General features: G+C 27.7%; 1 protein-coding gene across 1 annotated transcript in view; it reads right to left on the bottom strand.

Annotated features, from left to right (window-relative positions):
- Positions 1-13029, bottom strand: part of LOC107453845 (nucleolar protein 4) — a 72041-nt gene that overhangs the window by 2828 nt on the left and 56184 nt on the right. Inside the window, exons 4-8 of the mRNA XM_016070818.4 lie at positions 12189-12285; positions 9024-9175; positions 8045-8197; positions 5309-5512; positions 2732-2848 (exon numbers count right to left, since the gene is read on the bottom strand). Of these exons, the coding sequence (XP_015926304.1) occupies positions 2732-2848; positions 5309-5512; positions 8045-8197; positions 9024-9175; positions 12189-12285 (723 nt within the window). The remainder of the gene's footprint in view (positions 1-2731; positions 2849-5308; positions 5513-8044; positions 8198-9023; positions 9176-12188; positions 12286-13029) is intronic.

Here is a 13029-nt window from a genome sequence, read left to right as displayed (position 1 = left end):
GGTTTAAATAACTTATATTTTGGTTTTATTAACCAGAATTATATTCTTTGAACTAGAAACGTCATTACCATAGAGTACGGTAATTTTAACTGAATTTTTTTTCTCCGAGAGCCCTATGCAGCCTACGCGCAGTGTAATAATTTTTATAGTTTGCTTCTAATTTAATTTTATAAAATCAATTTCAAAGTCTTCATCCTAATATAATCGAATTTATTCCTGGCTGATATGAATTCTTTAAAGCATGCACATTTTCGAAAATTTATCTAGCACTTAAATTAATTTCCCAAGCTTATTAGAAATATTTCACGACAGAAAATGTTAAAAGACTTTTATGCTGAACATTATACATTTGAAAATTTAGCATGGAATTTAGATAAAGAGGCAAGCAAAAATTTATATTAATTTCAATTTTTGGCAGTAACGAAATTTTGGTTAGTGACGAAATTGGATTAAGACAAAACATATAAAGACGAAAATTTGTCAAACTGTAACTAATGATAATTTATTGTATCACAAATAAAATTTGGAATGCATTTTAATAAATCATAAAGTTTGCAAATCATTTTATCTCATTTGAAATTATAAATGCATTTTTAATTTTAGTTTTATGAGCTTACAGTTCTTAGTCATAGCTGTAAATCAATAGAATTTTATAGAATAAAATTGATTGAATGAAATAACAATGTCTCTGAAACTTGTAAATAATAAATTTCATCTTAATAGTTTTCAAATAACTATTCTAAGAAAATTTAGCAATCAATGATTCATTGAATAAATCTATTTAGAAGTTCATTGGATTTTCACAAAACACTTTTTAATCTTGGGCTCTCAAAGAAAGACTCAATGGGGAAAAAACGCCGAAAAATAATATTTTTACATAATTTAATAGTACGTACAATCGATAATATTTTCATAAAAGTATACATATCATTAAACTGCAATGTACAGGTGTTTCATTATCATCATTTTTAACCCTTCACTCCATACTTTTTAAAAGTGAATAACAATTATTGTTTTTGTAAGAATAATTGGTCTAGGAATTCAAGAAATGTACTTAAAAATCTAGTAATAGTTTCTAAGGGAGGAAGGATATGATTTTTGCCACTTTATGTATCTACAAAACTGTACAATATTATAAATACCCAACGTAAATATATCAACTATAGAATTGGTCTAGGAATTCAAGAAATATACTGAAAAATCTAGTTATAGTTTTTGAGGGAGAATGGACATGTTTTTTGTCACTTTATGTATCTGCAAAACTGCGTTTACAATATTATAAATGCCCAACGTAAATATATCAACTATAGAATCTTTTCAAAGAAAAAAACAGAAATCATCAAAAAATTAAATAAAAAGTGAAATATAAGAAATAAATTGACTGAAGCATTTAATTGCAATAATAACGGCAGATTCAGTTAAGCTTATAAAAAGCTTTAGCAGGCTTTTAAGGAGGAGGTTATGCGCCGCACACAAGTTTTCGAGTAGTTTTGCCAACTTTAAGATAGTTTGGTGAGGTAGTTAAGGTAGTTAGAAGAGTGTTGAACATCATGCTCACTTTGTGGGCCCTATCTATGTCTCGAAAATTTGAAAACTTTAAAAAAAAATTGCCAAAAAATCAACAAGGATTGTTGTTTTAAGATGCAATAAATTTCAGAAGAGACGGGCATGAGCTGGAGCACGTGCAACAGATTAAGGATTTTCAAATGAGATGCTCTCGCCCACACGACCTTACAAATGACCTAGTATTTTGTCTCTCAAGGATAACCTCTCTTACACATCCTCCGTAATCGCTAGACTTAGCCCCGTACGGCTTTTTCTTGTCTCCAAGAAGGAAATAAAATTCAAAAAAGAAACTTTTTGATGATGTGAGAGAGCAGTAAAAACAGAATGGGTACTGGACGATACAAAAGTTGAAGAGTTGACTGATCTTCCAGCAAACTCCATCAAACAGTGGAAAAAATACTTGACAAGGAGAGTACTTTAGAGAGTACTTCTAATGGAGAGTACTTTGAAGGTGTCTAAAGGAATTTTATAAGAAAGCTAATAAAGAAATCTTTATAAAACAAATCCGGGGGGGGTCCCTCTTCGTATTTTCAGAGATTCCTTCGACCTCTACCTGTGACATTTTGTGTAAATTTCGAAAAAAAGCCATTGCAGAGTAATTACAATGTTTTCATTTTATAAAATTATCATTTTCGGCAAATTTCGGCAATTATTTGTAATAATTAGCAACAAATGCTTGGCAGAAAATAAATTTTGCTTGACCGAAAATAAATAAACTTTTTTATACACTTGCCTCGATGATTTTAATGCGCTTCGGGGATCTTTTTTCTTTTCAGTTGCACATTCCTTTTAATTTTCTAAATTTTTCTTTTTCCTTTCTTTGTTTATTAAAATATTTTTATTACAATCAGGAAGTCATTAAAAAAAATCGATTTTTTGAAGCATTAAAAGGTATGTGAGGCCTTAATTATAAACTTATTTTAATTTGAAACTTTCCGCATGAAATTCAATTTCGATGAAATTATTTATTCCCACTTCAACAAAATTAACTACCCTAATATTCAATGGTAACAATCTACATTATTGCAATACAATAGGATTAAATAAAAGATATATGATGTAAAATATGAATTTTATATCATTTCAATAAATTTTAAAGAGTTAGGGAGGATTAAATGAATAGGATTAAATGAATAAAATCACATAGTTAAACAAGTCAAATTACTGATAAGGGTTTGAGTCCTAGTCGCATTCTTTTAGCATTTTGACTCTCATTCTCACACGCATTTGCCAATATCTGTTCTGCAAGAGCTGATGTTAAGTGGGGTTGTGTATTCCGACCCTATAACAAATTTTCACATTTAGTTTGAAAAACAAACTTAATAATCATTCCATCAGATGCTTTGAAACTAATAAACTTTAAATATAAAGAATAAAAGCGACTTACAAACAGTATAAAAAAGCACAAAAATAAACAAACATTTGCATTTATACTGTATATACATTCTAAACAGGGCTTTCAGTGCTTTATCAAAATTATTATAGTGGTATATAAACTTTTGTCATAAAATTTATTTCATATTTTTAAAATTTTGTCATGTTATAAGTTAATCACCACAATATTTCCCTAATTTAAATAGAAACACACATGTATGTTATGTATAGATGAAGATTTACGACATTTGACAAGTGGCTTCTGATCCAGGTGCTTTGATCCAACACCACTATAACAATTTTGAGGCACCACTGGACGCATGTTTGTCCAGAGTGTCCCTTGTCCAGAATGTATAGACAGAGTATCCCTTAGATGAGTCAAAGACCATCCTTAATTTGTATTTTTAGAATTCTTATCGAAACTAGGACTACAAAATATACACATGAAGGAGGTGCACATTAATAATTGAAGGAGGAAAATAAAACGCTACCGAAATTTTGAAAGTTAAAGTAGAGGAAGGTGAATGTAAATAACATCTAAAAAAGTTAAACTGGTTGATGAAAATTGAAGGTATTTCCAATTATCCTCTTTGAACTCCTATCAGTTTCCTCCCGTAATCAAGCATATATTGTTTATTGCGTCTGCCTTCCTGTACTGTAATTTGTCAGATTTCGATAGCGTTTTATTTTCGTCAATTAAACACTAATTTGAGACCCCTAATGAGTACTTTCTTTTGTTTTCATTATTTAGTAAGGATTCTAAAAATACATATTAATATCAATAATATAAGAGAATAATATTCATTATGAAAAACCTGGTATGCGTGTAACATATATGAGCTATTCATTTGTAAAACTTGTTAGGCATCAACTAGATTTTTACTTTCTAGGTTACGTGAAAACAACTTCCGTTACAGACTTAAAACATGGACAATAAACTGTTCTGTATTTTTTACAGGTACTGAAAATAACTTTATGTTAGAGAAATAATTGTTTTCTCAAATTGAAAAGATCTGGATGGTGTGGCACTGATTATAAGGAGTTTTTATAGAAAATCTTAAGTATTCTTCCTATTGCTTCTTCAGTATTCATTTCAGTAAAAGGATACAACCTTATATTTCATAGACATTCTCTTATGGTATTTATATGTAAGATGATGTTATCTAGAGTTCATGGCGGTGCTGCGAGCAAAACTCCTTTCAAAATTAATCAAACAAACAATTCTTGGAAAATGATATTGCTTGCACATTTGCAAAAAGATGTATAAATCAAGGTAATTTCCAATATTAAAGCGGTTTTCTGGTCTAGAGGTCCCATTTCAGTCTCATTTTTATAATTTTTTTTCGGTGAAGTGAAAAAATAAGCTATGTAATGATTACCTAGTTTTATTTCGTCATCTTTCAGAAAACGACGGCAAAGGTGGCAGAGCACGCCGAGCACTGATAGATGAGCGCAACTTGATTTTCATACTGTATAATCTCAAACAGGCGAGGCAAAAAATTAACCATTATGAATGTAGCTATAGCCAAAACCAAAAAGTCTGTAAATGGTCATTTTCTTACAAAATGGAGGCCATATGAAAACAAATAACAAAAATCGAATGTCATTTAAACGTACATAAAAAATTTTAATGTTGGAAAAGGTTCCATTCTTGCTGGTTCCATCAATTCTCTACAAGTTTCCAAAACAACATCAAACTAATTAACCTGGAGCATTTTTTTGAGTTCCCTGGCAGTAAATCTGACCCCGATCCATCCTCCCGGACCGTAAATCTGGCTTCTTTGCTGGAAGTAGACGAGCTGTGCTCCGAGCGTTCAAGGCGATCTGCGCCTTGAACGCTGTGACGTTTGCAAAACTCGAATGTCGTGTTGCCAACTCGAATATCCATGACATCCATCATGCGGGCAATCACCTTGAAACCGTGATTGAGGATCACCGTAGCCAAATAATTGGTAATTTTGACCATATGTTTCCGTAAAGAACATCCAAATAAACGAATTTAACGATTAGTTGTTGTTTTGACTGTTCGCGCCAACACATCTTTTCAATAATTTGTCATATAGCAAGTTTTCGTATATGAAGTTGATTGCCTCCTGCCCTGATTGCCGTGAGCCTTCGACGACACGGAATGGCCGATCCGATGATCGCATTTTTCAACTAAATGAGTTTCTGGACAAAATGGTTTAGCCCACAGGAACTTCATAGTATAAGGTGTCGAAATACTAAATAGACAATTCGTTTTTTTTTCTTCACGCTTCTAGACCTGAAAACTCTCTTAAGTTCTTAAAAAGTTTATGCTTGTAAATAATGTACCGATCACTGCAAGTTCAAAAACTTGAACAAAATAGTAAATTGGAATTCTACTTACTATTTCCCAATTAGTGTTTTCTCTTGTTCTTTTATTTCTTCTACAAGATTTTAGATATGTTCGAATCCTTTTTCTTGCTCTCTCACCAAACTCTGGAAACTGTCTTGAACAAGAATCTATAATAGCTTGTATTTTATCTTTAGGTTGACGAGAAATAGGAACCATTCTGTCCAGGTTTTCATCCACAAACAGTCGAACAAACATCTAAATCAAAAGTAAAATTTTTTTTTCAAACCACAAAGGCAAAACATTACGCATAACATACTCAATAACTTCTAAAATAACAGTCACACGTATACCCCACGCACTTTCACGTACTAAAATATATTACATATAAGTGAAGCCTATTTGAGAAACACTGTAAGAAATTCCGGATTAAATTACGGTAAGAAAAGTACATTGTAAAAAAGACGGAAAAAATTACGATAAAAAGTACTGTAAAAATTATGGTAAAAAGTATTGTAAAAATTACGGTAAAAAGTACCGATACTCAAAATTGCCGTAATTTTTTCAGTAATATTTACCGTAATTAAGTAAAACTTACCGCAAAATCACTGAATCATTCTAATTAAATAAATATTACTGTAAAATTTACAGTATAATATTTTCTGGCAAAAATGGATTTTTCGGTCAAATTGATTTTACCGGTACTTTAATCCGGTATTTTGAGTTTTCCAGAATTTTTTACAGTATATTTTGCTTTATTACAGTTAAATAAGGCTTAAATTGCAAATGATCGATGAAAACTTATTTTTTCTGAATAAACAATTTTTTTGATAGATTCAGAATATTGGCCATCAACGCGTGGTGGATTCTTGCAATGGGTTCGAATAATTTATTCAGAAAAGCTCTTAAACGCTCCCAATGTAAATTCTACTTTTTGCATTTTTCTTTATAGCTCTAGAAACGCAACGAGAGAACGAAGCAGCTGCATACAATTATAAAACTCATTTATTATTGTGTTATTTTAGGCAAAATTTAATTTTCATTTGTTTTAATTAATAACAGTCAAATTAAAGTTTAAACATTTTAAATGAATTTGAAATTTATATGTTTTTTAGCAAAATCAAAACTTTATTATGAATTGGGTGACAAGTTTGCTAGAAATAACAACCTTATTTCACTTCCTGCCTTAACTGTTATTAGAAAGGAACTATTTAACTAAAAAATCTCTAATTTTTAACTTTTATTTAAAAACCATGCCATAATGTACAAAAATCATATATACAATTAATAATTTAAAATTTAATTTTAAAAAAAAATAGATTTTTCAACAATATATCTTTTTACGTTAAAATTAATTATTAAGTCTGAAATTATTTAAGGTGTTTCAATTTTATGTTTATTTTGAGTATTTCATCAGCACAGTTTTTTCAGTTTGAAATCTTTTTACATCAACCATTATATAAGTTATTTTTAACTCCAATATCTGCAAATTTTTAACATTAAATTTAATATAATTTAAAAATCATTAGTATTAAGAATCAAGCATGAAGTTTGCATGAGTCAAACATGAATCTAGCACTAAGATTTGAACCTAAACACTATATATTTTTACATATTATTATTCCACTTTTATGAGTTTTTGACTGCCCTCCGGCTGAAACTATTCAAGCCATATTTTTCAAATTGAGGTTATACCCCATATTTTGAGGATCAAGAATTCAATTCTGTCTGAACAAATTACATGTTTATTCAGAAAAATTATGCTTTTGTGTTTAATTTCGTAAGTTAAAAGATCATCTTCTCCAACTAACTAGAATATTCAAAGTTAGATCCTCGGAACATTAATATTGCGTCTCAGTACCTTAAAATTTAATCATTAGATAAAAGTTGATCAGAGTGTTTACTTTTTTATGTGCATAAACTCATAATGGTCCCTAGATACTAGTTAAGAACTTTAACAAACAATCACTGGTATCAGTTGAATGGTTGGCTGGCTAGCTATTATTTCCATAAATTTACTATTAGGAGTATTTTTAATATAAAAAATAATTTTGTCAAAAATTTGTTGCATAATAATGTTGAATTAAAGTTTTTTTTTTTTTACAAAAATAGTGTCGTGATTTCAGAACATCACGATTTATAAACAAAGGGCTTGGTGCAATAACATGGCAAATCCAATTTATTTGTAACTTTATTGCCATTTTTAACTGTGTACAATCTAACTGCTTTGATTAGAGAAAGAACCAGGTACTAACATAATTATATAAATAATGTTACTGCACCAAATATTTCTATTACAACTAGCATCTTGGGAAAATAAGTTATATTAATTCGGTAAAACTATTTTGAATTTAATCAATTGCATTTTTAACCGGTTTTGTCATCTGGTATTTGTAAAATTGATAATCATAGCAAAAGGTTTACTTCAATATATTTTAAAATATTTCCCGCAGACTAATTAAAAATAAAAACAGTAGCAACAGTTGCAATATTTTATACAAAAAAATAGAAATTCTTTACAAATTTAGATAAAAATTATTGCTGTAATTATATTATTTAGCGATCTCACTGTTAAATTTAAAAAATTTATGGTAGCATAATAAAATGTATTTTTTATGGCACGACTCTCAATATTTACATATTTTAAACAGAAACATTGAGATAAACAATTCTACCTAACAGCTTGATTCAAAAAACTAAGTTACGTCATAATATTAAAGACAATTATTTCATGCATAAACTGATAAAAAATTCCAACAGTACTGAATTATAAATATTATAAACTCATACGTTGAAAGCTTTCAGTCTTTCGGGATCATATCGATTAATGTCAATTTTATCTGAATCATCGTCTTCATCTTCATCATCTTCTTCTTTTGTACCAGCTGATAAATTATCTGGAGTACTAGACGCTTCACGCTTTATGCATCCGTTACAAGAACTCTGTGATATATAAATACATGTGTAAGTTCGATTTATGCGACCATTACAAGGATTTTGTGATACAATTCTCAAAAATAGTGTGAATTAAAATTATACTATTACAAGAGTTATCTGATGCAAATATAAGTATGAATTTATTTATACATGCATACATATCATAACAAATATAAACATAAATTTCAACTTAATTTAGAAAACCATTACAAGCGCTATTGAAGCACTGTTAAATACAAATAAAAACTTAAGAGTTAAATTAAATATTAGCAAAAAACAATAGCAATATATATATATATATATATATATATATATATATATATATATATATATATATATATATATATATATATATATATATATATATATATATATATATATATATATATATATATTACTTTTGTTTAATCCGTTTATTGTCATAACAAAGCACAAAAGTTAAATTTTCAAGTCTAAATTTATTTATTTTCTGTCTTTTCTTATAATGCTTATCTGCTTAATAAATTTATGATATTATTAACTAATATAATGTACCGTAATAAAAATTAAAAGATATTTGTTTTGATTCAGATTCAAAGTATGTGAAAATGACACAAGTGTGTTTACTTTTATGTTCATTACATATTAAACGTATAAAATCCCTCGAATCAAAATTTATGACTTATCGTGAGCATATAATTATGACTTTATATAAAATGAAGTAAGTAAGCAAAATTATCACTATTCATACATGCTGTATTGAAGGATATTATATTAATTGGTAATTAACCTTAAAATTTGTAGAAATGATTTCATGACTTATTCAAAGACAATATTAATAAAAGATACCCACTACATCAAATGACTGATCTTCATGGCTGTTTGGCAAAGTTCCTTTAATCATATTAATTGGTTCCTCGCTCATTGGTTCTTGGCACCACTGCATTGGCTTAACCTGACGAGATGCACTCAACTTCTGACTCTCTGGACTGTCTACTGCATCTTCTATAATAATTATAATGATTTAACAGGGGTCAAAAGCATTTCAAACGGGCATTACACGTAATTAACACCAAATACTAATTAATATAAAAATCAACTTAAAACTTTAAAAATTTCCCCATTTGAGGATCTGCCACAAAAAAATTAATTAATAATAGTATTTCAATAATCTCTATATCGGTATAAACATTTACAAACTTTCATTTCAGCAATTTCCCTGTCTGGAAATGAAACGACGCAATGCAGATAGCAATGCATCTGTCGAAAAATCAGGTAACAATTCATTATTATTGCTCTTCTAGCATGAAAGTTTATAAATAAGGCTTTTTAAGTAAATTTTAAAACGCAGAAGCCATTTGACCGATTTCGTTCAAATTTTATATTTTGAACAAAAATGTGTATTTTAAGTAATCTAAAATTACATAGCTTTAAATAATGTAAAAAAATACTTGCTGCACAATTTTAGAAAAATTAAAACCTTAGGAAATATAATTATGAAAAAATAATAAAATAATGCTGTAATAATAATTCCTATGTAAATAATTGCGAAATTATTGCAAAATATTATTTACACGAGATTATCTTTGAAAAAACGAATTACATGGTAGTGTGCCAAAAGTTTCGTAGTATGAAAATTCTATTCTAGTATTTTCTATTTTATTTACTTTCTATCATTCTAATATTTTCTATGAAAGTTCTTGAAAAGTAGCGAAACGCAAAAAAAAAAGTGAAATTAAAATTAAGATGTCCAAACTTTCGACCGCTTTCTTTCTATTTCAACCATATTTTTTCGATTGCAAAGTACTTTTTTGTACTTATTTAACTTAATTAATATTTATCACTAATTAGTTAGCAAATTTGAGGTTAACTCCTTTGAACCATATACATTGGTACTTTTTATTAAACTTTTTAATTCAGTTTTATGACTTTGTTTTAGGTCGCAATCTATATCTTTAACTATAGTACTAGAAAGGGAAATTTATACTATACCTTGTATTACCTTGCCAAATGCAGTTTTTACATTGAAAAATACTAGGAAAACCTTGTTTTATGAGTGAGAAACTAATTACGCTAAGAATCAGCAAATAAAAGATCAACACTTTATTACTATTTCTTTTGAATGTTATGTATGTGATTGCCTGGAACACTCATGTATAAGTAATTTTAATACTCAGTAGTTTTATTGGGACGGTTTTATTTTCAATACACATAAAGATTGCTATAAGGCTGATTTATGAGAACAAATAATCTAACATAGTTTATTTTAAGTGATTTAAGTTGAAAAAGTTTTTACAGTTTGCGAAAATGTCATTATTATTTTAAAAGTGAAAACCCCATATTCTTGTACAGAAATCTAAATATCGACAATTCGAATATCGGAATCGACAATTTGCATTACTTTATTGTTTTTTCAGGTTTAAAAATTAAGGACTATATTTAATTTTTGCCAGCTGTATAAAAATTTACTCTTCGAAATAAGTTCTTTTTTTTTTTTTTATTATTAAGATGAATGCATATTGCAAATCTAATGGTTTCGGAATTACCACCAAATTCTACACGCTGTTAAAGATTCCAAAGCCACCATTTTTCATACAATCGAAGTTCTATCCCAATTCATGATAAGATTTTGCATTTTAAAGGCGTTTTATACTGTGAAAAAATGAACGCAATGTGTTTATTTCTATGACGCAAATTAAAAGCCTCCAAAAATCTTCAACATTCTTCATTGTTAAACTTACCATCAAAAGCAAGTGATTTAGACTTCAAACAAAGAAATATAAATACAAACCAAGAGGCATATCACACAAATATATTTTACTTATTTTTGATAAAACTGCCTACTATGAGCAGTAAATGTTATATTTTTCACTTTGCATAAACATTATCCTTCAGAAATTTGTTAAACTTAACATTCAAAATTCGAAAAAAATATTAGCATTTAATTTATTTTTTTAAATTTATTTTTTTAAGCGTTCAGTGTGAAAAAAAATATATTATTAAATAAGTTATTTTTAGGTTCATAAGTTTTTTAAAGTAATAGTTTGTAAATTATAGTAAGTTTGAAAGCTTATTTTTTTAACTATTTTAAGAATGGAAAGTTTTTTCATAAGAATTAATAAAAATTAAAATTTGATCAAAATACTAAAAATGAAAGGTAAATTACAAAATTAATTCATATTAAAATTTCATCGAAAAAATAAAAATTTAAATAATGTTTAAGAATTAATTAAAGTAAATAATTTTTGAAAAATGAATAAAAAATTTAAATAATAAATTGAATAATAATTAAATAAAAAATTAAATTTCGTTTACAAATTATAAATGAAAAATTAAAATTAATAAACTATTAAAATTTAAAAAATTAATTCATTTAGAAAATTAATTAAAATTAAAAAAAATCAAATAATAATTTTTTTTGAATTTCATTATGACAGCTTGCTTCTTTCGAACTGAATAAATTTATTAATTAATAACTTAATAAATATATAATTTGGTTTACAACTTTGTTAATTTAAAAGAAATAAAATTATACCAAATGTTGTGTTTTAACTATATTACCAAATAAAGTTTTGCAAAAGACAATCTAAATCAATTTAAAAAAATTTTCCTGTCAGTGAAGTTAAAGATTAGAAATTAGATTTTTCTTTTATTTAGTTTACTTGTTCTAGCACTTTTTTTGTCGTATTTTCAATTCCAAAAAGTTTTTTTCACTTAAAACTTAAACCAAGATTCAGATGAAATAAAAAGAAATTTAAATATACGTAAATAAAGCAGTTTTAACTTAACTAAACGTTATTCAAACTAATCTAATTTAATCTTCACCTATTTATCATTATTATTTATTCATTTTCAAATTTTGAATTTCATATTCTTTTTCAGTTGCCTAAACCAAATAAAATTTTTATTTAATCAATTTCTTTTTTGTTAGTTACATGATTATAAGGGTAGGAATCTGTATACACGTTAAAGACTAAAAAAATAAAAGTAATTATTTTTCAATCTATTCTTGACTTACCTGGTTTAGTAGAAATACTATCATAACTAATTTGTCCTGTTGAATTTAGCGGAGTATTAGGTTCTTCACTGATCTCGCTTTCAATATCCTCGGAATCCTATCAGAAATAATTGGGGATATTTCAGTTATCTTCAAATTATTAATTATTTCAATGAATAGGGTAGGAGGCAATAAAAGGAGAAATTATTTTTGTGACACTATAAGTTAGAAAGGTAATTTACTTAACATCATGCACGGAGATGATCATTCAATTTTCTTTTCTCACTACTAAATAAATGCATAATACATGATCGTTAGCAATATTATAATGCTGGCACCATACCAAAAGCACGAATCTGTCATCTGCAAAAGTAACAGAGTAGTGGTCTCAGCGTGGTGATGCACTATTAAAATTTCCATTCTAAAATTAAGGCAAAATAGCCTGCTGCAGTCTGTCCATCCAATTAACAGTTAAGTTTACGAAAAAGAACATTCTTTACGCTCACGGTTTTGAAGCAGTTCACAACTCAACTAGTATGGTTAAGAAACCATGAATCCAAAACTATATGATTTTTAACCCTTTTCATTTAGCATGGTTTCAAAACATAGGAACTAATCTTTACGTTAAGTAATAGGCATTGGAAATAGTTAGTGAACCGTTGAATGTGATTTACTTAGTTTACCTGGTTGTTTCACCTATCGTAAGGCATGGGATATACTAGACATTTTTACTTTAAGCAGGTTTATGGTGAATGGAGGTATCGTATTCTAATAATCAAGGGTCATAAATTGTGAAGTGCATTACGCTGGAAACTCATCATGTGTTGAAGGGAATGGAGGAAATATTGTAGTGTCAACGATG

Source organism: Parasteatoda tepidariorum, chromosome 11, assembly GCF_982258835.1.
Source record: "Parasteatoda tepidariorum strain Cologne lab strain chromosome 11, Ptep-v5.0, whole genome shotgun sequence".
Taxonomy (NCBI): Eukaryota; Metazoa; Arthropoda; class Arachnida; order Araneae; family Theridiidae; genus Parasteatoda; species Parasteatoda tepidariorum.
This window is presented reverse-complemented; position numbering and strand designations above follow the sequence as displayed.